General features: G+C 42.9%; 1 protein-coding gene across 1 annotated transcript in view; it reads right to left on the reverse strand.

Moving 5' to 3' along the window:
- PTPRT (protein tyrosine phosphatase receptor type T) overlaps nt 1–24,536 on the reverse strand; it is a 1,090,723-nt gene that overhangs the window by 573,547 nt on the left and 492,640 nt on the right. Inside the window, exon 7 of the mRNA XM_065919188.1 lies at nt 6,992–7,285. Coding sequence (XP_065775260.1) covers nt 6,992–7,285 — 294 coding nt within the window. The remainder of the gene's footprint in view (nt 1–6,991; nt 7,286–24,536) is intronic.

Genomic DNA, 24,536 nt, shown 5'->3' on the forward strand with positions numbered 1-24,536 from the left:
GATGGAGTCAGATGTTTTTGTGCTCATACTACCATCCTGCTCAGAAGGAAGTCCCCATGTAAATTCTAATGCAGAGCCCAAAAGTTATGTCAGGTGATGCTACCCCCGTCTTATAGAGAGTGAAACTGAGGCTTGTAGAAATGAAAAAAACAAGAGCCTCACAAAACTCTGTTCTATTTTCTAGACCCTGAATTCCTCTTTCCCTCTTTTTGTTTCCCTACATTCTGCCTTAGACTAAAAACACATCCACCCGAAGATGCTCATCGCAGAGGGTCAGGTCTTGCCTCCACTCCCTATTTGCAAAGCCTCATTCATACTAGCCTTGGCCTCCCAAAAGAGAGAAGGGTCTAGAAAACATGCTTCTCTCCCTTAAGACTAGAGACAGAACTATAAAGTGACAATTCCCATCCCCATCAATAGGTACCATTGCAGCCCCCTTCAGGGTCCTGAAGCCATCATGAAAGACCCCAGAAGACCTGCACAACCACTCACCAGAGCTTCTGCAGGAATCCACTGCTGAGAAAGTACAGAGAATAGCAACTAGAGAAATCCCTTCCAGCAGAGTCCATCATGCTACAGCGAGGAAATCTGCTCAGGCCTGAGATTATTTCTAAATATTTAAATATTCGTTAAAAGGGGCTTCTCCACCCTGGGTTCTCTGCTAGGCAGAAGAACTGTCTCACTGAAGCTCCACAAAAAAAAAACAGTCTAAGTGTCATCTTTTGCAAATGGACGAAAAGAAACTGAGGCACTGACAGAAATAATTTACCTGTGCTCATCCAGCTAGCAAGTGCCAGCCTGAAATCAAAATCAGAATCTTTTTAGCTCTAAAGCCCTTTATTCTTTTCACTAAATTCTAATGACTACTCTCACTTCATTGAGTCCAGCAATTGGAATTTCTCTTTTTTATCCCCTTAGAGAAAGGAGAGAGGGAGACACATATCACTTCAAGTAGAAACCCATAAATATGTAAATAAAATATAATGTGCAATCAACCCTCCAGTGGAGGTAACAGGGAGAGAGCCCTCCAAATCAGCAGCTCATCTCATACAGTCACATGTCTGGCTGTATCAAGTCACTTTTCACTTAGCCTGAACTCTCTGAGACCACGATGAAGTGGATTCCCAGGCAAGGGCCCTTTGATTTCCGAGAGTAAGCAACCTCAGGGGATGTGTGATCACTTGGCTTGCTGGGTGGTTGATGTGTGATTCCATAACTCTGATGTGAAGAGAGCTGCCCCAGGTCTGGTTCAAGAAGGGCTTTGGGGGAAAGAGATTTCTGGAGCATAAGAGAGACAACTTCAGGTTGCTGAAGACCTGTTTTTGAGATAAGGGGGGAAATGTCACCTGAGAATAAGATCAGGAACTATGAGTGAGTGTTGCGTGGAGGCAGATTTGGGTAAAAATGAGGGAGAGTCTCTACTGTGTGATGCTGGGTGATGATTTTAAGACATCAACAGGCAAGTGCTCAGGTCATTAACAGTGGTATCTGCAGAAAAGATGCAGGGCCAGCTTGGATCAGTTTGATGTGTGCACCTCATATTTTCTCACCTACCTTCCCACTTATTGACCTTGGGCCCCATCCTCAATGCCAATGCCCTTGATTCTCCTTGAGCACTCAAGATAGTTGATGACAACAGCCTGCCTACTGTCCCTACTCTTTCAACCTAATGGATGCTCTCTGCGCCTACATTGGATCCCATCGAGAGTTTAACAATAACCAGGCTAACACTGGGCACTGAATAATAGTAGCTAGCCCGGATTCCCAGCAGTAGCCTGGTCTTCCATGGGAGAACATGAGCATCTCATCAGAGATGGCATTCAAGATGAGGCTGATATGGACAAGAGAGAGCCCTTTTGGGGCCCAACTCCGATTACTGGTTATCTGATGTTGTGAATGTGCCAGAGAAAACCACCTGCTATTCTAGACCAGAAAACCTCCAAGAGTCCAGGCTACAACATGATCATTATGTTCCAAAATGATATTTCCCATGGGATGATGAAACACAACATCATGGGGGATGAAGCACCTTTCCAAACGCCAGTCAACCCAGAGAAGTGGACAAGTAAGTCTTCCTGTTTAGACATCATGATTCATAACCATAACACCCATAATGATAATAGCCACAAATAATGACTTGTTTCATTACAGGCATCTGACAAGCATTTTGAGCTTTTCAGAGCACTTTGATGTACATTATCATCTTTGCTCTCCAGGCCTGTATCTCAGAAAAGATGGTGAATGAGTAAACTGAGCAGAAGGAACAAAATGATGACTTGAAAAATAAATGAATGAGGCACCTCAAGAGAACAGCATGAAGAAAGAGACTTAAACTTCTTTCATTGGTACAAAGAAGTCCTTTTGGCTTTGAAATCCAGGTGCAATCAGGTAGTTCTCCTGGAAGAAGAAGAGGGAACCTGCTGGTCTCTCTGAGCTCCAGACTAACATCTGTCACCGCCTGCTTACAGCTTCACCTCAAACACAACATAGCCAAACCTGGGCTGGCTTTCTTGACCCTAAATCATCTTTTGTGCTTTCCACCTCAGAAAACAGCTCCATCACTCATTTCTCAGGCATCTGAGCCTTGGAGTGTCATCTGTGGCTCTCTTCTCTTATCCTCCCGTTCCCAGATTTCTGTATGATACATCTATCCAGGCTCCAGTTTAATGGCTAACTCTTGCCTGAAGAATTGGAACCTGTTCCCAGTGCCTCCGAGAATCTACCTAGTGACCTGGGAAACCTGGCGGAACCAGAATACACTACCACCTGCCCCTGCTGAATTGGGTCCCTGGTATCTTCTGGATACCTGAGCTTGTGGCTTCCAGTTGCAAGCCGCTGCCACCAGTACCTAGCACTGAGTTTGGCACATGGAAGGGACTCAGTAGACGTGTGATGAGCAAGACTATAGCGGCTGTGCATGGTGGCCGTTCATTCTCAGCTTGTCTCCATCGTTACTAGTCTCGTTATTACTCAGTCTCACCCACATGTGTAGAGGAACCTCCATCAAACCATGTGATTGTTCTGCCCGTAGTCTGAGTCCCCGGTCAGGAAAGAAGACTCCTCGAAACAATGCAACTCGCAATAGGGGAATTTATTACTGACTCGAGCCAGGGCCTCCCGCCCTCACCAGGTGTGTGAGGACGAAAGGCCCCGAGCCCCAGTTCTCTCGGGTATTTATTAGGTCAAAACAAGCAGCAGGTAGTTGGCGCAATTGGATTGGTTACACAGTGGGTAGTTGGAATAAGCAGATTGGTTACACAGTTGCAAGGTAATTTTTGTTGGCCCTATGTGGGGCTTTCAGCTTTCCCCTGATAGGTTCCCTTTCTTCTGGCTAGGCATATGTTGATTGGCTGGCTCCAGGTAGCCTGATAATTATGTTACCCCGGGAAACCAGGCCTACTCCTACTCTAGGCTGCCTGCCATGGTGTTAGCCGTGACAGCCTCACAGTGATGGGCAGTTCCTTAGGTCAAGAGATTTAGCTATAAGAACATAACTGATCTGCGAGTTTTGTCTGATGATTCTGTGCCTCAGTATTTTTCCATCGACCTCTGAGAACTGCCTCAAGGATCAAAGAATACGATGGCTGTACTACCAACATGGTATCTGGGTGTGTCACTGTATCAGTGGATCTTAAATGTGGACGTGCAACAGCATCACTCAAAGAGCTCCCTGCAGCACAGATTTCTGGGCTCCACCCCCAGAATTTCTGATTCACTAGGTCAGGGGACACGGCCGGAGAATCTGCATTCCTAACAAGTCCCCTGGAGATACCAATGATGTGGGTCCAGGGACAAAACTTTGAAAACCACTACTCTAGATCAATGTAACAGCATTGCTCTTTCCACATCAAACTTGTTTTTCTCCACAAAGTTCACTATTTCAATAGCAGACTTTATGTTTTACTCTTTTTGCTGTTTTGTTGGAATCTTAACCCAGTCTGTAAATTCCTCTGGGTAGAAATTATACCTTCCACACTCCACACTCTCTCATTTTCTGTTTTGTAAAATAATGAGTACATTTCCAGTGTGATTAATAATAGAAGAGAGAAAGGGAAGAAAAAACTCAGACTACCAACCTCAATAAGCAGTCTCTACAAATGGATATCAGCCCTAGAATTCTTTTAAAAATTAATTATGAGGCAAAGAACATTCTACTATCAGCAGCAATTGTGGAAAAGAAGATTACCTTTTTGATGACACATTTTGTAAAATGTGGGTTATTCAAGATTTTAGGCATAACTTACTTAAACACCAATATTTTTGAAATATAAAACCACAAACAGCGTTTTCAACTCATAATTTTTATAGTGATAGTCAGACAATTGTGTTTTCAACATGTAAAATCCATTACACAGCCGTGGCAACAGTTTGCAATAGATTGTAAATTTTTATTGAGATGATCATCTTGCAATTGAATTTCAAAATGTATTATATGATCATCAGCAAATAAGTCCACGGGGGCTGCTAAAGTACTCTGAATATCATTTATAAAGATCAAAACCCCTGGAAACCCTGTAGAAAGAAAAAAGTCTCATTGGCAGGATCCAATCAATTATTTTTATGGATGAATACTGAATTGCAAAGCTGAGATAAGGCATTACCTGGTTTAATAACATATCCTTATGTCTTTTTAAAGTAGTAAGTTTTATAATCAGGTTTCAATGAGGAATTCTACCAATGATTGGTTTTTGAAACCAATCAAGAAAATGGTGTCTCCACTCATCACGGTGGTTCAATAACACTCAAAGGAATATTCCCAAGCAATAGAAATACTCACCAACTTTGGGTTACATGCTACCAAGAGGCACTGCTGTTGCTGCTCAGCCGTTTCAGTCATGCTGGACTCTTTGCAGCCCTATGGACTGTAGCCTGCCAGGCTCCTCTGTCCATGGGATTTTCCAGGCAAGAGTACTGGAGTGGGTCGCCATACCCTTCTCCAGGGGACCAAGAGGCACTAAAGTGGTTACAGTCAATTCTTCTATAACACTTGTTTCCAAAATGCAAATGTTCCCCAACATGATTGACACAGTATGGAACAATGTGAGCATAAGAGGAATTTCACATTGGCTATGTGTGATGTTGCATACAGAAACACTAGTAGAGCAGAAAACTGCACTCAGCTTGACTGAACCACATAGGAACACACCAGACACACCTGCCTCTAATACCTCCCTGCTCCCTCTGTTCACTGTGTGTGTTACAAGCCGTGTTGATCCATATGTGGATCAACTTTCCACCACTTTCAGACAGTCCTCCTCCACCACCTTCCAGTAGCTCATGGACTGCGGACCTTCTGACAACCAATTCCACAAGCAAACTTCAGGATGTTTCAAGGTAATGTGCCATTTGTATTACAGGGGTACGATTGTACACGTGTATACAGATCAACATGTGTAAGTACAGCTGTGCTGCCATTTTTACTAGGTTCCTCTCTTTTGAGTCTGTCACTAATGAAAGGTGTGAGCCTGCCCCACTTTTCCATGAACCTGGAAGCTTTTACTGTGTAACTTTGAACAGTGCAATGATTTTTAGGCAAACATTATGTTGCACTATAGCCTAACTGTTTTGTCTTTCTGTCCCATGGAAATCACTGTACTGATGATTTCATGTACTGAAATCACTTCACTCCCCACCCAGAAGGCAGAAGGGATTCTTTCCCCCTAAGAAGTCAATGGCTCATGTTGCCACATCACTGGTCCTCCACTGGAGCACCTCCAGCTCTATATACCAAACTGATGGCACACAGCTCTCTATATTTACCAATGTGTGACCAATGATCAGGGGCATTTGAGTCAGAAAACCTTAGTGCAAACCCTGAGTGCGCTGCTGGCTAATTCTATGACTTTGGATAAAACGTTTAAAAATGTTGTCTCGATTCTTTCATTTATATATGAGATAAAAAGTACTTATATCGAATGGTTACTTAAAAATAAAATAAATAATTGTGATTTACAAAAACAAAAACAAAAAAAATCCCACATTAACACTCAGTCCTTTTAATTTCTTGAGTTGCATTCGAAGTCAGAACATCTAAGGGTACAAGTCAGGGGTATAATCCTAGCTAGCTCCCCTTATTAGTAACAGCACAGAAGCCTAGATTCTTGAGGATATGGTTGGATACAAAGAACTCTCTCAGACACAGTTCTAGTCAGCAAACTTTTTAGCATCACCAGGAACTTCAGAGAAACTGTCAGAGCCTGGCTGAAGGAAACAGTGAGCCAGGAGGCTGTAGGGATTTAGAATTCAGAGGACCTCTGGACAGACCATCCCAACCCAGGATCCTAGTAGATGTCAGTAGCCCCCAAGGGATACAGAGGCAGGAGGCTCTGAGGGATGAAGGCATTTCCAGAATCCACTGAGAGATGCTTTCAGAACCAGAAGGCACCAGGAGCACCCCAGGCTGAACTAGAACTAGGAGCTCTCAAGGACATTGTTAAAACCAAGAGCTCACACGGGTCACAAACCCAGCCCGGGGACAAAACTAAAATCAGAAAGACACAGGATATGCAAGATGAATCACATAGTCACATAGTCAGAGCCAGGAGCCTCCAGAGATACAATCAGAGCTGGACCCTTCAGGGACACAGCCAGGAGCCCTCAAAGAAACAAGATCAGGACCCCTCAAAGACAGAACCAGGAGTCCTCAGAGGTGTTGTCAGCAGTAGGAAGCCTCACATACTCCAAAGGTCCCAGAAGTATTTGGGGAGAAAGAAGCAGTGTCCCAGGAAATACTGTCCAATCCAGAAAACTCTCCAGGACTAGAGAGGCTAGATTAGAGCTAGAATTAGGTGATTCTTAGACTCACAGGTGAAGCCAGGAGGGCCCCAGAGATGCCTCCAGAACCTCAAAGGCAAGACCAAATACTGTTTTTTACCCCAATAGGATGCACACTCATATCAAAGAAGTTGAGGAATGACTATCACAACTACAAGAGGAGCATCACTCACAGCAACTGCACACCTCAAAACAGAGTCAGGAAGAAGGGTCCTACCTGCACACTTGGTTCTGGTGGTGAGGGGAGGCCCTGGTGGTCCCGTGCCCCCTTCTCCTGGTCGCGTGAGCAGCACTCGGATCTCGTACTCTACATCGGGGTCCAGATGCCACAGTTTGTAGTTGGGAGAGTCAACGATGTGGGTCTCCGCCCAGGTGCCTGTGGTGGTGCGGTACTCCACCTCCTTCAGGATGATGGGGCCATCTCCAATGATGGAGTTGGCATTTGGCTTAATCCACAAGTAAGTGGCCCCCACGGCCAGCAGCTCTGGAGGGGCGATGGGCGTGGGAGGCTCTGAAAGACAGGAATCAGCAAAGGATGTCAGAACCAAATGACTTACAGAATGGACTCCAAACATGTGAGGACAAAGGACAGAATTCCATACAGTCGTAGACAATAACCCAGAATCAATTAAGTTAATTAAATAATTATATGTAAATACCTGAATCAATACTTCTTCTTCAATCAATCTTTTCTGGTGGCTCAGATGATAAAGAATCTGCCTGCAATTCAGGAGACCCAGGTTCGATCCCTGGGTTGGGAAGATTCCTGGAGAAGGGAATGGCAACCCACTCCAGTATTTCTGCCTGGAGAATTCCATGGACAGAGGAGCCTGGTGGGCTACAGTCTATGGACTCACAAAGAGTCGGACACAACTGAACGACTAACACTTTCATCAAAATGCCTTCATTTAAAGAAAGGAAAGAAGGAAGGTCATTGTGAGGAAAAGATTTTTTCCTGAACACAAAGCTGCCTGGGTTAATATTCTGTTTTCTATCCTCAAATGAGAACCAGCCTTTACTAAATCAGAGTTTGGTTCAAAACCCATGGGAGTCAGGGGTTTACAAACACTTGTTTTACAGGAACACACAGATTGTTAGTGAATGATCTGTGGAATGGTGATAGGAGCTGAATTAGCAAAAGGATGATGGCATAATGGGAGTTCAACTTCTTCTTCCACAGCCCTAATAACTTCCTCCACAGAGAGAGGGTCATGATCACAGTGATGCCAGTGGGAAATCAAGGGTCAAGGGAAAAGTCATGCTGAGCTATTTTGGATCTCCTATGCGTTGCCACCTCTCTTCTACTAAGTTCTATAACTTCAGCTAAATAGACTAGAATTTCAACAGGCACTAACGGTGGCCTCTCCCTGGCAGTTTTTAGCTCCCTGGCAAAGCTGCAGAAATTAACAATTGCTTTATACTTATTTACCAGAAAATTTCATTTGCATTATTAGTGTCATTCTTGGGATATTAGCATCTCCATTTTGGTGGATTAAAAACCTGAGATCATATCTCAGGTGATCATACCACTTAACCAAGACAGTGGAGCAGGTAAGGCAAAAGGGAACCCACATCAGCTTGCCTTCCAACACCAGCTCTCCCTTTGGAAGGTTGTTTATCTCTTGATACCCTCTGTCTACAAACCAGTGTGGGTATATTTGTTTTTATTTGTAGCAAAAATCAGCAGTGGAACAACAATAAAGAAGAGATTAGAAAGAGAAAACAATCCCTCTCCTTACCACCCAATATAATTGTCATTTTTATATCTTCAAGTTCCATTCCAATTTCTATTCATGTACTTAAGTCATTTTTGTGTGTAGTTACAGTAACACATAGATTCAAAGAAGATTTTGTTTTCTTCCCTCATTTATTACAACTAAAGGACTTTGTTTATATACTATGTGGATTTTACCACCACTGTCTTTAGTAGTGATAGAACAGTGTATCAGATAATTACAGTAATTATGCTCTGATTACTGGGCACATGAGTAGTTTCAAGTTTTGCGAAGGTAAATAATGCTGCAACAAACATCTTTGTGCAAATGATTCTAGTCCCTCTTGTCTTATATTTTCTTAGGACCAACTTTCAGGAAGTGGATTATCTGTCCAAGGGTATGAATAAGTTAGTGATTCCTGGTGTAGAACTAGGAAGTAAGGGTGGGGAAGGCATTTGGGATGGAGTACACCAAAGCTATGTTCAAGAACTTTTAGAGGGCCTCTGGGCTATTAAGGTAGGTATCAGTTTCAGTTTGGAACTCAGGTGGGAGCTTTGGGAAGATAGGTCTTATTCAGTGTTTTCTTTCTAATTAATTATCTAGCAATGAAAATTCTCCAGAAAGAGAACAATCACTATGAAGCAAAGATGGACAACATTTTCTCAGTGTGACTTGAAGCAGATCTTTAGGGACAAGTTCAAATTGCTACTATTATAGCCTGCCGTTTGGTCAGAGGAGGAAACTAAGCAGATTAGTCAAGCTAGATGTTTTTTTTACAAAGCCATGGAGGTTATTACTCAATGCCTTGTTATCTCAAAGGTGTTTGCAAATTGATTTTTGGATAATTTGTTCCAGGTAAAGAAGTTAAGTTGGCAGGCAGATAATTTCTGGGCTCATCCTTTGTGCATTTTAAATATATAGACCCTTTGATCACCATTATCTACTCTCCAGAGTTCCCATCAGTCTCCAATGAGGCCCCGAGGGTGATATTTTTGTAGCTCTGCGATGACTCTGCCCAATTCCTTAGTAAAATTATTCACAGACAGGCCCTGGACAGAATGAAGATCAGCAGACTTCAATACTTTAAGGCTTGAGCAAGGGATTACAATAAGCTCTCTTCCATGGACTTCCCACCCTAGTTTCTACTCTCCTACTTTAGGTAGTAGCGGTAAATTGCTGACTGCCAGAAAGAAAATCAAGAATCAGTCTCTGCAAATGCTTAGTCTCTTTTCATGTATTTCTGATGGTAGGTGCAAGTATAGTAACAAACATTCCCTCAAGGATATAAATGCGTCCATCTCAAATGTCACACTAGTTTACATGCCCACGTGCAGATTGTCCTTCCCTGTGATCACTCAAGAATATATCACAAAGTACATCCCAGTGTTTCCTGTATCTGATGCCAAGAAGCCATCATATTATTCTTTTGTTCTTTCTGCTTTTAGTAATTTATTGATTTATAATTGGCATTCCTTAGAAGGCACATGAACTAGTGGATCAAAGAGAAATAAAGCAGAAATGATTCTTTTTTTTGGTAGGTATTGCCTTTTTAAATAATACACAGAAAGACTGTGCTTGTTTCAGTTTTCCTCTCTGAGATGAGCTATTCAGCCAGACACTGCAAGAATTCTATGAAGTCATCTAATCCAACCACCAGAGTCATCAGAAAGGAAACCAAGAACCAGGGAGAGCCCATGAAGCTAGAAGGAGGTGTAGACAGCTTGAGAACTCAGGGCCCAGGTAGCATTTCTGCCTATGGTTTTCTCCTCCTATCCTTGAGATCCTGAAGCAGATAACCAGAAAGATCATTAAAAGAAGTCTATACAAGTAGTCTCTAACTTTGGGGGATACACCAGATGCTATGGAAATGCAAGAAATTCTAGACTCTTCTCCTCAGGAAAATGTATATAAGCATACTACCTAAAGTTTAGTACATAATTTCAGGAATTCATGAACCTTCTTGAAGACCTTGCATGAATTCTTGAAGATTCAATGCTGAGAATAAAAGAAACCCACAGAGATTCTCCTGACAGCCCACATGCCCCTAAGAGCTGATACTTCTCAGGGACCCTGAAGCCACCCTTTGTTACAGGAGCTAAAGCCTGGGAGCACAACCATGTAAGAAAATGGAACTTGATGTAGGGGTCATAGATCTAGTGCTTCCAGGCTCCCAAATACTTGGTGATTATAAAGATGCTAAGATTTCCACCAGACCAAGCCCGGTAAATGTCTAGGTTCCCATGACCATGACCCACCCAACACATTCATAGATTCAACAGTTGGGCTAAAATATTTAAAGGAAAAAAACATGACTCTGCCCATTTAATGTTATATCTTATGTAGAAATCTTCCACAGAGGCTGTCTTAGGTGTTTGAGCTGCTATAACAAAATACCATAGATTGGGCAGCTTAAACAACATTTACTTCCCACAGTTCCGAAAGCTGAGAAGTCCAAGATCAAGGTGCCAGTAGATTCAGGGTCCATGAGGCCTCTGTTATTGGTGTTTTCATGAGTCTTTTCACATATGAAATGACTAATACTTCTCTATACCTGGCCCCTCACCGTCAACTGTGCAAAGCCAGGAGGAAGTGTTTGACATCGGATGATACTCCTTGCTGACAAAGGTCGGAACAAAATCAACAGGGAGGGAGCCTGGTTTTCAGGAAGATGAGATCTGGGTTGGGAGATGGTACCAACCTCCCTCCAGCCAGGAATCAACGCACTCTGAGAACAAGAACCCCAGGAGCCATCATGCCTGAGGCCTGGGCAGCAATTGCCCCCGACCGGTCAAGGCTCTCCTTCCAGAGGTAGGTGGTGAAGTGACCCCTTAATGCAATTCTCCTTCATCCTCAGGCAGCAATCTCCAGACCAATTCTGTCTTCCTCTTTCCCGCTGTGAGCACTTGTAACAGTTTGACTCCCCAGAAATTCCTACAGAGAGCAGAAGTGCTTCAAATAGCTGGAGAGCAAGCTCTGCACTTGTGTATTGTCTGCTCCCGACAGAAATCAAATACTTTGAGAAAAACCGAATACAACTAAGATTGAAGTGAGCTCTTAGACATGTTTAAGGTGAATATAAATTGGCTTCTGACACTATCACCCTCTGCCTCCCTCCTGGTCACCTTTCTAATTGCACTGCATTTACTGAAGCATATGAGTCCATGGGAACACCCTATCCTGCCACACCTGCCAACATGCCACATATACCCAGAGAGTATTTTATCACTGCCCCACACTTGCACACATGCCATTTTTCCCAACTAGAACATCGTTTCTTTGGCTTTGAACCAAACCATGTCCATTTTTCTTTTCAATTTTGCTTCATAATGCCTGTTGTGTAGACCACAAGGCTAGGCACCCAGTAGATATTTCAAAAGAATCATGCTGGTTAGTTTTTCTACCAATCAGCATGCAACACTTTTGTATCAAATAAGGCATGGAAGATCAAAGAGGAGAAGAAACTAGTTTGGGGCCAGGGCCTGAGCCAGGACCTGAGTCTTTCTTTGTCCTCCACTACTAGTTAGCTCCGTGACCCTGGACACACCACCCAGTCTTGGTGGCTCTCAATATTTTTTTTTTTTTTTTGGCTCTCAATATTTTCATCCTTAGCATGAAAGATGGTTCAAATTATAAAAATATCTGAATTTTCTGCCAAGGACCATAGGGGTTCTATATGGATATGTTTACTGACTCTACCTTGACTGTGTTGCCAGCAGGAGGCTACACCTTCTCATTCATCTCTGGCCCATGAGGTTCCCAAGCAGAAGGCAGAATAAGTAGATATAGCATCCAATCTAGCAGTAGATGTCGACTAGAATTAGTCTTTGTGTCTAACCTTAACTTATGGCCAACGTGCAATAAATATTTAATGACTCATTTAAATGGACAGAGAAAATATCGGATAAGTTTTCCCAAAATAAGAGGTCGGGTTGGCAAGACAAAGAAAAAGAAAGTGTTATAGAGAACAGTGGATGGACATCCAACCTAAGAAATTAATACGTTTGGGAGAAGACAGCAAATGCCTGGAACAGAACAATAATCAAAGACATAGCTAAAGAAAAATTTTTTGAACTAAATGAAGGTCTGAATTTGTAGACTATGAAGAGCACAGTGGGTTGGAGGAATAATGAATGATGTAGGAATAATCAATGATGAGACTCAAATTTAAGAACATACTGGCAATATTTGAAATACCATACTAAAGAAAAATTCCCACAAGCATCTAGACAAAAACAGATCTTGATCAATACAAAACAAAAAGACTGAAAAATCAGTTCCCATACATCATCATTTCAGTTCGAAACACAGGAATATAAGAGAAGGTGATAACAGCAATTATAACTACAAACAACAGCAGCGGCAGTTAACAAATGACGCACAGTCTTGATGAGTCTGTCATTGTCCTTAGTGCCTTAAAGTATTAACTCATTTAATCTTTACAGCAACTCTAGGAATAGATAATATTATGATTCACATTTTTCTAAACAGAAGAAAGAGATGCAAATTAAGTAATGTGCCCAACATCAAACGGTTAGCAATTTAAAGAACCAGGATTGCAGCCAAGAAGTCATGCTGAGGGGGTCTGCATTCCACTCACAATAGTATAATACACACACAAGATTTTAAGAGGATATTTCATATCCCAAGATGTTTATAGACAACTAAGTTGTGGTACATTGGCAAAGTCAGTAGATAGACAAGTTTAGATTCTGAAAAATGCAGAAGATGTATTATCTATATACACTACCTTACAGAAAAATTACTTGATGATAGATCCCAGTCTACACTGGGGTGAGCTGAAATCATGACCTCTAAGATGGGGCAGTAAAATGATCAGTCCCATGGGGTGATTACTAACACAAGACTCTTCTTTCTCAGGTAAAAGTCTAGAAGGGAACCACTGCCTCACACCAGGCCAAACCAAGACAAAACCCAAACTTTAAAAAAGACAGAAATCCCAATGGCATTTAGATTGTGCTTAAATGTAAGCAATTGCACTGTGAATGGTGAACCCTTGCTCTGGCAATTATTCTGAAACTGGACATGAAAAATTTCCATGGAACAGTTTCTCCTTAGACAAGACTCTCCAAAGATACAAAAGCCCAATTTTAACTAAATTAAAGGAAAACAAAAAAATCCCATCTACCTATGTCTATTAAAATGTCTAGGTAGAAATATGCCAAATGTTGATGTTTTCCTTAGGATTGTGGGGAAATCAGTACTGTTTTCTTTTTTGTGTGTTTCTCTACAAACGTCCTCTAATAAACCTGAATTGGGTGTTTATTGCAAAGATAAGCATATTAAATAAATGTTTTTACATGTTGAACTTTTCTAACCAGTGGGACCTCTGTTGGGATTCTGTGCCCTCCACCACCAGGAGTATTTAACAGTCAATCTCCCCTCTCATCTGCCCAGACAACAGGTAACAAGAATCAAGAACCACATCCGTGTCCCTCTGCCAAGCCAGTTCTCCCCTTATAGCTCCTAATAAGGAGAAATCATGCCTGCTTTTGGCATGGCTCAGACACCTCCACTGCAAGTTGAGACTTGTCTTCTGAAAGGTCCTCTAATCATAGCAACTAATATTTTACAGCGCTCTACCTGTTTCCTCATTCATTTTCCTCTAGTGTCCCACACAGCACACATCTTACAAGTGAGGAGACCAAGGTTCAGCCACTTTAGGTAACCTTCCTCGTCTCACACAGTGAATGAGCAGAACCAGGTGCAAACCCAGGCCTTTCCAAAGTCTGCCCCTTGTCCTCAACACTGCACCAACCCTCTTTGTGCTGTAAGTGTTAATATAAAAAGTGTGCTTCTATTTCAGATCCACAGCCTGTGAGTTCAGCAGAGTGAAAGTGCTCACTTAGCATTCACTGTGTGCCAGGCACTGTGCTAATAACTTTATATGCAGCATCTTATTTAATCCTGGCACATTCTTCAGGCAGGGGATATTAGCAATCCCATTGTATAAACTAATTTTAAAAACCCTAAAGCTTAAGGAGGTTAATGGCTCACAATCACAAGGCTAGTAAGAAAAGGAACCAGGTTTCAAACTCAGGAAGATCACAGAGCAGGGCTTGTAATCAATCACTGCATTATACTGTCTACTGTTACTAGGATCCCCACAATTGAGGAAGATGAAATGATTTCTCTTTCAAGGTCATAGAGAAGTGGTTTTGGTGAGAAGAAGCCAGATCTGGTAACTAGCCAGTCGGTACTTTGTTAACTTGGCAGCAATAACAGTCAACTATCTCAGAACCACGGATATGGAAGATACATGGAAAGACATTAGCCCTAACTGCCAGCTGCAGAAATCCCTAACATGAGCTAAGACTCAGCTTGAAGCTTATCTCCAGGGATAAGGAGTACAGTCTACGGTGTTCACACAAGTAGTGAGGAGTTTTAATGATGAGGAAGTACTTTGAAATACAGACCACAGTCTTTCTCCACCTGCTGTCCACCAGAATGTCACACCAGGCCTCCAAGAGCTGGCCTCTCCCAACCTCTCTGTTCCCTGACTACTGAGCTCCCCTCAGAAGTGATACAGAGGTCGCAGGAGGTGCTCTTGCCTGTGCTGGTGCCTCTGCTGGAACATTCTTCCCTTTTTATCATCTCACTTTTCTTGTCTGATTCATGTCAATGTATGGCAAAAACCACCACAATATTGCAAAGTAATTAGCTTCCAATTAAAATAAATTTATTAATTTTTTTAACAAGTAAGCGCTCTTATTTTTTTTAAACAAATGAACTTATATATAACACAGAACTAGACCCACAGACATTGAAAACACACACATGCGTACTAAAGAGGAAGGGGATAAATTAAGAGACTGGGGTTAACATATACGCACTATTGTATACAAAATAGATAACCAACAAGCAACTACCCTACAACGGAGTGAACTCTACTTAATCTTTTGTATTAATAATGACCTATAAGGGAAAAGAATCTAAAAAAGAATACACACACACACACACATATATATGTATATAGGGACGTCCCTGGTGGTCCAGCGATTAAAATTTTATGCTTCCAATGCAGGGGGTGTGGGTTTCAATCCCTGATCAGAGAATTAAGATCCCACATTCCATGTAGTGTGGTCAAAAAGTAAAAATAAATAAATAAAGCAAAATGGTATCATATTAAATGATCCATTAAAAAATAATACGTGTGTGTGTATAACTGAATTACTTTGCTGTACATCTGAAACTAGCACATCATTGTAAATCAAGTCCAGGTAAATAAAAAATAAAGTTTAAAAAATGCTGGTTCTACAGATAAAAATATGAATGGACTTCCGGGAGAGAAAAAGAGTGAGCTGTCCTCTGGCACACTCTCCTGGCTGTGAGCTCCGTGCTGCAGGGCGCCTTAGCCCAGGCTCCCAGAAGCAGAGCTTGAGACAAGGATTCTGTGCAGCGACTAACTGGAGGAAAGTTCTCAGAAGAACATGGACCAGGGAGCCAGGATGTGATTGTGTCTAAAGACTAGGCCATCCTCATCCCAGAGGTGCTCTGGGGCAGAAAATGCACAACTTCACGGCTCCTCACTGAAGCAAGGGGGGCAACCTTTTGTCTCCGTGTTATTAATTGGATGTGGACTGTTTAGGGGTGCAGGCATTGCCCCGCAGCCAAGCAACTTCCCTGTAGTCAAGGACAAGTATCCTGATTTCCTAGAACTTCTGCAGCTAGACACCACAAACTGGGAGGCTTAAAACATGTATAGCCTCCCAGTTCTAGAGCTGAGAAGTCTGAAACCAGGGTGTCAAAGGTGACCTGCTCCCTCCAAAGGCTCCAGGGAAGCCTCTCTGGCACCTCGATTCTAGAGCTTGATCTTGATCTTCTTCGGCTTGGAGATGCATCCCTCCACCTCTGCCTCCATCTGTACAAGGCCTTCTCCCTCTGTCTTGTCTCTCTGTCCAAATTTCCCTTTTCTCATGAGGTCACTGGACATACTAGGTTGGTGCCTTCCTTTTTTTCTGTCTCAATTCCCCTCCACTCAACCAGTGTTCCCTTCAAATTCCAAATAAACTATTTGCAAACCCCTGTCTCGGGATATTCTCAGTTTGGAGAAATTCCCATTAAGATATTATGATAGTTTTATTCATAGTCTTTAAAGGAATCTCCACACTGTTCTCCATAGTGGTTGTATCAGTTTGCATTCCTACCAACATTTTTAAGAGGTTCCCTTTTCTCCACACCCTCTCCAGCACTTACTGTTTATAGGCTTTGTGATGATGGGTGTTCTGACCGATGTGAGATGATACCTCACTGTGGTTTCGATTTGCATTTCTGTAATAATGAGTGATATTGAGCATTTTTTCATGTGTTTATTATAGCGCTGAAACATATACATTCAGTTCAGTTCAGCTCAGTTGCTCAGTCATGTCCGACTCTTTGTGACCCCACGAACTGCAGCACACCAGGCCTCCCTGTCCATCACATATACATTACCATATGTAAAATAGATAACAAGGGTGAGTTTGATGCATGATACAGGGAACCCAAAGTCAGTGCTCTGTGACAACCTGGGGGGTGGGGTGGGGAGGGGACACGTGTATGCCTATGGTCGATTCATGTTGATGTTTGGCAAAAACCATCACAATGTTGTAAAGTAATTATCCTCCATTTAAGATAAACGAATAATTTTTTTAAAACATTACAAAAGCTGGGGCAAGTTACTTAACCTCTCTGCACATCAGTTTCCTCATCTGTAAAATAGGGACAATAATAATACCTCCCCCATGGAGGGTGCTATGAGGATTAGGTAAGGTATTGCATTCAAAACCCTTGTAATAGTCCTAGCACATAACAAGTATTCTGTGTTAGCTACTATTATCTTCCTCCTCCCAGCCAGGAGTCCATGGAGTCAGTCAGCAGTCGGTGGGAAACAGCTGGTGCCCCCATTTCACGCCCCCCACAGAGAGAGACAAAGATCCCATTAAAGGCATTCCCCTCGCTGTGTAAGGATGAAAAGGGGCCACAGTCCTCTCAGTGTTACTCCTGCCAGCTCTTCCAAAGTTAAGTACATTTAGAGCTCAGCCTCGGTCTACTTCACACAGCCGTGCTGCAGCCAATGAATTCATTTAAAAATGCATAATCCAGTAACGACTTAGCACCAGGAGAGAGTTTGTGATCTGCAACACTCGACACTCAGTCTGCTCCTGGCTTCACTGTCCCCACCAGAGCCTTGACATTTTTGAGAGGACTCTTTGCTGGGTCACGTCCCAAAATTAAGAGCCGAATCATCACTCTAGACAAGGACTTTTGTGTCCTTGCCTGCTAATCAAGGGTCCTAAGAAAGTATGACTCGAGAGTCTATCTCCCCCAGACAGGGGCCTAGGAGAGCCTGGACTCTACATCTTCAGAATCAGAGGCCACACTGCAGAAGCTTCTGGTCCTAGAGCAGTCCAGGGTATGTAGACTGCCACCCTTTGCCCAACAGCCTGGTTATGGAGAACAGGGTGGAGGAAACTCGTGCCTTTGCCTATTTGGATCTCTGAGTTGCAAAGACATCCAAGTCTACACTTTTGTATGCTAGGGAGGAGTCCTAATCTCCAGTGTTTTACATGGTGGAATTGCCTTTGAGGATGTGATTGAGTTAAAGATTTTTAGTGGGGAGAGGATCTTGGAATAGCCAGACAGGCCTGATGTAATCACAAATAACTTTATATGTGAAATAAGAAGACAGAAGAAACAGATTCAGAGAGAAACTGAAAGAGGTTGCACAGCTGACCATGGAGGAAGGACCACGAGGAAAAGAATGCAGGTGGTCTCTGGAAACGGCAAAGACAAGGGAATGATTCTCCCCAATGGCAACCCACTCTAGTATTCTCGCCTGGAAAATCCCATGGACGGAGGAGCCTGGTGGGCTGCAGTCCATGGGGTTGCTAAGAGTCGGACATGACTGAGCAACTTCACTTTCACTTTCCACTTTCATGCATTGGAGAAGGAAATGGCAACCCACTCCAGTGTTCTTGCCTGGAGAATCCTAGGGACAGGGGAGCCTGGTGAGCTGTCATCTATGGGGTCGCACAGAGTCGGACACGACTGAAGCGACTTAGCAGCAGCAGCAGAGCCAAAAGAAATGCAACCCTGTTGACCCGTTTTGGCTTCCTTATCTTTAAGACAACAACTATGTGTTGTTGTTGTTGTTTTTTTTTAAGCTGCTAAGTAACTGTGGTTGTTAGTTACAGCAGCCCAAGAAAACTAACACGAGGAGTAGATCAGATGGAGCAGGGGAGGGAAGGCTTCCTGGAGGAGTCAAGTCATGACATGAAACGATGGGAGAGTCTGACAGGCACCTGGGGAGAAGGGAGTCTTCCCAGAGATGAGAGGAGACAGGGACACATCCTGCGCAACACAGATGAGAGTCGGGAAACAGCAGCAAGGCGATCTGAGAGGTCAGTGGCGGCCAGATCAGCAAGGGCTTCCTGAGAAGCCTGAGGCTTTGTAAGTGGTGGTGTGACACAGACATGTGGTCTCTTTGGACACTCCTCTTGAGTGCTGGCTGAATGGGTCTGAAGGAGAGAGACTAGAGTCAGTGGGAAGTTGTGTCCATTACTGAGAGGAGATGATGATGGAGGTCTGGACCAAGATGAGGACCATGGGGTTAGATAGGGAGAGTCAGAGGGACTAGAAGATTGAACAGGACTTGGTCACTGAATGGATCTAAGGGGCAAGGGAAGATGGGACCAGTATAAGGCTAGGAGTCAACAGGCTGGGTGAGGCCACAGTCTCTCGCTGACCTCCACAATGCTCCCCCAGTCCATATAAGTGGGTGTCCACTTCACTTTCCCTACCCAGCATCCCAATACACTACAGACTTCTCCACACTATGCCCAATGCTCACCACTCCATCCCTTTGCATGTCCACATTCATTTTCGCTCACAAAAGGCAGCATGATATATTGAACATTCAAGAATGTTGGATCCAACAGATAGAGGTTGACTTACAACCTCTGTTAACTTAATTGCATGACTGTGGGCAAGTTACAGAACTCCTCTGAGCCTCAGTTTCTTCATGTGTAAAACCAGGATAATGAATCATATCTCACCGGGTCTTTGTGAAGATCAAAGGTAAATGCCTGAAACAAGACAGACCCTATATATGCATGAGTTATTAATACTCTCATCCCTCTTGACCTCCTGTGCTGATCCTTCTCCCCACCCCATAGCCCTCTCCATTAACGAGCCATTGGATCTAGCTTTTCAACTCTCCTCTGATCTCCACTCTGAGCATCTGGGCACTTGGTGGCACATGCGATGAAATCATTTTCAGCTTCACGCATGAGGAAGCCACTCATTTCCTGCCAGGATAGGCAACTCACACTCAGCAAGCACCAGGGGCAGGGGGGAAACATGGCAGCCAGCTTAACAGAACATGTCTTGAGAAAAGCAAGAAGAGAAGAAGAGGGGATGATGAGAAGGAGGAAAGAAATGCGAGATTCAGGGCAACTTGAGCCCAACATCAGTCATTACACTGCCAGGCACAGTGAGAGAGCGAAGGGGCTGGGGCTTTGCAGATATTGTCATTTTGCAAATTTCTCTCCTTGGCATGTCCCTATGTGCAAGGGGGAGATGCATAATTAGTCTCTAAGCTGCTGAAATAGCTGGAAGTGACTAGAAGTATCGACTGCTCTGAAGTGTCAGGAAGGGGTGTCCAGATGGATTAAGAGGCTTATCCATAACAGTCTGCTCAGTTTGTGGGGAGAGTTTAAGAGATGATTACCCCCTTTATGTTAAGGAACTGAAAAATTAGCCTCTTCCAAATCCCCCCAGGCTCCCTCTGCACTCTGCCACATCCAGCCTGGAGAGAAACTTAGCAGAACTTAATAGCAGCTCTTGGGTAAGAACTTTGAAACAACAGGATAATGCACAGTCCCACAGGCCATGGGCCACTGTCCCCATCCCCAGAAGCCATAATTCTGGCTCAGCCAGGTAGACACTGGATTCTGGGAACAGGATTAAGGGCTTCATGCTGCTGCCCACCGCAGGCACCTGCAGCTGGGTACTTCTGTGCCAGATAAAGCATCAGTCAGGGAAGAGAGGAGACAAGGAGCAGAAGGCAAATTTCAAGCCCTGGTCTAGAGATTTCTAACATCCTAATCATGTGAAAGTGAAAGCCAAAGGTCCTGTCCAACTCTTTGCAACCCCACGGACTATACAGTTCATGGAATTCTCCAGGCTAGAATACTGGAGTGGGTAGCCATTCCCTTCTCCAGGGGATCTTCCCAACCCAAGGATCAAACCCAGATCTCCCACAAGGCAGGCAGATTCTTTACCAGCTGAGCCACCAGGGAAACCTAAAACATGGACTTCTCAAATATAGGCACAGGGAATCCAAAGAAATAAAAAGATCTACAAAGTGACAGGGCTTTTGGATGGCTTCTGTCTTCCTGGGACAGAATTCTACTGGAAGATAGACAGTAAAATAAGCTTGAACTTTTTCACACATGAAAAGGTTTCAGGGAACTACCACCTTGAGACACATTCTTTCATAGAATACCACGAGAAGAAGTAGTTCCACAATCATTTTACAAGCCCAGGATAACCATTATGCGAAGAGGTTACAAGCATATCACAAGAAAAGACACTTTTAGGCTAATCTCTCTCATAAACATAGAAACAAAAATCCTACACCTTATATTAGCAAACAAAATGTGGGGATATATAAAATAAATACTAAATCCTCACTCCTTCACCTCACCCTTAACCCCTGGGAACCACAAACCCATTCTAAACTTTTGACATTTCAGAAATGACAATATATCATCTTGCAGTTCAGTTTAGTCACTCAGTCATGTCTGACTCCTTGCAACCTCATAGACTGCAGCATGCCAGGCTTCCCTGTCCATATCATCTTTGGGGTTTGACTTCTTTTCACTAAGTGTGATTCCCTGAAGATCATTCAGTTTGTCTACATCAATAGTTCATTCCTTTTCATTGCTAAGTCGTGTTTTATGGTGTGGATGTACTATAGTTTGTTTAACCAGTTACCTGTCAGAGAACATCTGGGCTGTTTCCAGTTTTTAGCTACTACAAATGGGGCTGCTATGAGCAACCATAATTATACAGATTTCTATAGTTCTTCCTTTCTCTGGGATAAATGTCAAGGAGTATACAGTTCCTAGGGCATATGAGATTTCAGACTGTCACAATGCTTTCCAGAGTGGCTATACCATTTTATACTCCCATCATTGAGTGATCCAGTTTTTCTGCATCTTCACCAGAGTTTGGTGTTATCATTCTTTAGCCATCCTGATAAGTGTGTAGTGTTATCTTCCTGTGGTTTTAATTGATACTACCCTAATGGCTGATAGCGTTTCATGTGCTTTTTTGCCATTAGTCTAATCACTTCAGTAAGATGTCTGATCATAACTTTTGCCCATTTTCTCACTGAACTGTTGTTTTGGGTTGTCTGGATTTTCTTGCTGTTGAGCTTTAAGAATTCTTCATATACTCTAGATATTAGTCCTTTGTCATGCAGCTGGTTTGCAGGTTTCCCCCTCTATAGCTTCCATTTTCATTTTCTACACACGGAGCTTTCCCAAAGCAAAAATTTTAATTGCAATGAGGTTCAATTTATCAATGTTTGCAGTTATAAATCATGCCTGTGATGTCAAGTCTGTGTTAATTTTTTTGCTTCTGACTATATTCAAAGTCATCAGTGCTCAAAAGTAATTGCAGATTCCGGACTGGGCTCAAACATTCAGTTGACAAACACAAACTATCCTTGGCTCTATTTCCTGCCATACAAGTTTTCTCATTTCAACACAGAAATGTTGAAAAATATGTCTGGTTTGCTTTGAAAGTTTTAGTCACACTCTTCATTTAATTTTTAGAAGTATAATATTTTTAAAAGCTTGTTTTCAATCAAGATGATGGATAGTTGCTTAAAAATGGGAAACAGGAAGCATATTCTCAGAACCATCAAAAAGATGTAAGCCAGTAACATTCAGAACAATCTAGAAGGCTTGGATCCAACACAACACTGTCCTTCAGAATCCCCTCATGGATCTTAACTGGGAAGAAGATGGGAACACTACCCCAAATTCAATTAGTGATCACTATTAAGCAGCTCTCAATATGGACAGGGTAAGATAGACTGAGATATTTATTTAATATGTGACTTCTATTCCTGGAGAGCTGCAAAGAGCTAAAACTCAGTATCTCATGTGCAAGAAAATCCTGAACATTTGCAAAAGATCACCCCTTTTATGGCAAGGCTTAAAGACACCCACCCCCATGCCCACCCACAATGGTTGTGGCCAGTCTCCAAAATGGTCTCTGGTGGCTGACTCCTGGAATTCACATCCCTGTGCCAACGCTGCCCCTCTGAGAGTGGGCAAGCCCTCTTGGCTCACTTCTAGCAGTTAAGCAAAGGTGACATGATGATGGAACCTCTGAGTTTAAGTCATAAAAAGACTACCATCCTACATGCCTTTTCTCTCTGTTCATCTCCTTCTCCCTCTCCACTCTCCCCACGGCCTTTCCCCTTCTCTCCTGCCCTTCCCTCCTTCCTCTTCTCCCTCCCTCTTCCTCTCTTCTGACTCATCTATCCCTCTCTCCTCCCCTTTCTCTCTCTTCCTCCCCTCCCCTTTTTCTGTCTCTCCTTTCCTCCCTCGCTCCCAGCTCCTCTTTCCTTCCCCTACCCTCTCTCTCACCCCTCTCTCCTCCACCCCTTCCTCCCCTCCTCTTTCTGCCATGTTGTAAGTTATCTTAAGTTGAATCACGCATCACAAATAATACCTTCTGCCAACAATTCATGAGGCTCTGAGGCTACCCGTTAATGGAGGCTCCGAGGTCCACAGCCATGGAAGTGGTCTTTTCACAGGACCTTCTAAAGACTGCCATGTGTGGGCATCTGAGCTCAGACCCTCCCTCCGCCAAGCCTTAGGAGGACTACATCCTATGAGATACCCCAAGTGAGAATCACCCAGTTAAACTGTATCAGGATTCGGACCCATGCCCGTGAGGTAATAAAGGCTTGTGTTTTTAAGCCACTGCATTTTGGGGTAAGTTTCTTTGTAGTCACAGGTGACTGATGCACCATACATATCCCACAGATAACTAATCATTTGGAGGAACATCACCAGACTTTTTGTTACTGAAAAGGCTAGGAGTTAGTATAATAAAGAGGCACAACCAAAATGCACACACACACATACATATGCCTGAAGCTTCTTTAAGATCAGTTTCAGTATTACCTTTGAAGTTGAAACTCACAAACTAGGCAAAAGATTGGGGGAGACATAGCTGTATCTATTTGAGATAAAAATAAAAGAAGGCAGCCTACTTTTGTGGAAGGATGCCCTCAAAGGAGACATTTTCAATGTATTTAAAAATGTACTTGAACACTTGGTAAGCCCAGTACTTTATTTTGCAGTGGTAAGCAAAGAAGGAAATTAACATCTGGCCATTCAAAATATTTCTTCCATAGATTATATCATACTGATACCTATGAAAGCATTAATTTGCTCATTACTTCAAATAAAGAAGGAATTGTCAACAAGATATGGACAGATGTTTGCATGAATGGAACTGAATGGACGATGGACAAAAGAGTTTTTGTGGGGTAGAACAGAGGGGTCTAGACCAAGCAACGGTGAATTCAAGTGTTCGAGCAGTTGGAGTATCATTTGCTAATAAAAGCTAGCCCTAAAATCTGCCTCTTTATTCCTTAATGGGGTGATATAAAATGGAGGACAAGTTTAAAACTCACCTTTGTAGTCATAGTTGTAATAAAATGAGGAGTGAATTTGAAAGCTTGCCCTGCTTGGGAGATTTACCACGGCCCATTCGAGGGGGCACATTGATGGCCTCAGTGAAATTGCCACCATTCTTCATTGAGGAAAAACACACACACAAGTAATAACAAAGTTTTAAAAAATCTTGCCCAAAACCTCATCTAGATCTTAATCAGGAAAGCAATCTGATTAAAGTCACATATACCAAAGGACAAACAGGTTTAAGGTAGCAATTTTCCCAAGGTATTAACATTTTTTTTTTAAAGAATTGATCTCTAATGGCATCATTCCTACCGAGCTC

Source organism: Muntiacus reevesi, chromosome 2 (assembly GCF_963930625.1).
Source record: "Muntiacus reevesi chromosome 2, mMunRee1.1, whole genome shotgun sequence".
NCBI lineage: Eukaryota > Metazoa > Chordata > Mammalia > Artiodactyla > Cervidae > Muntiacus > Muntiacus reevesi.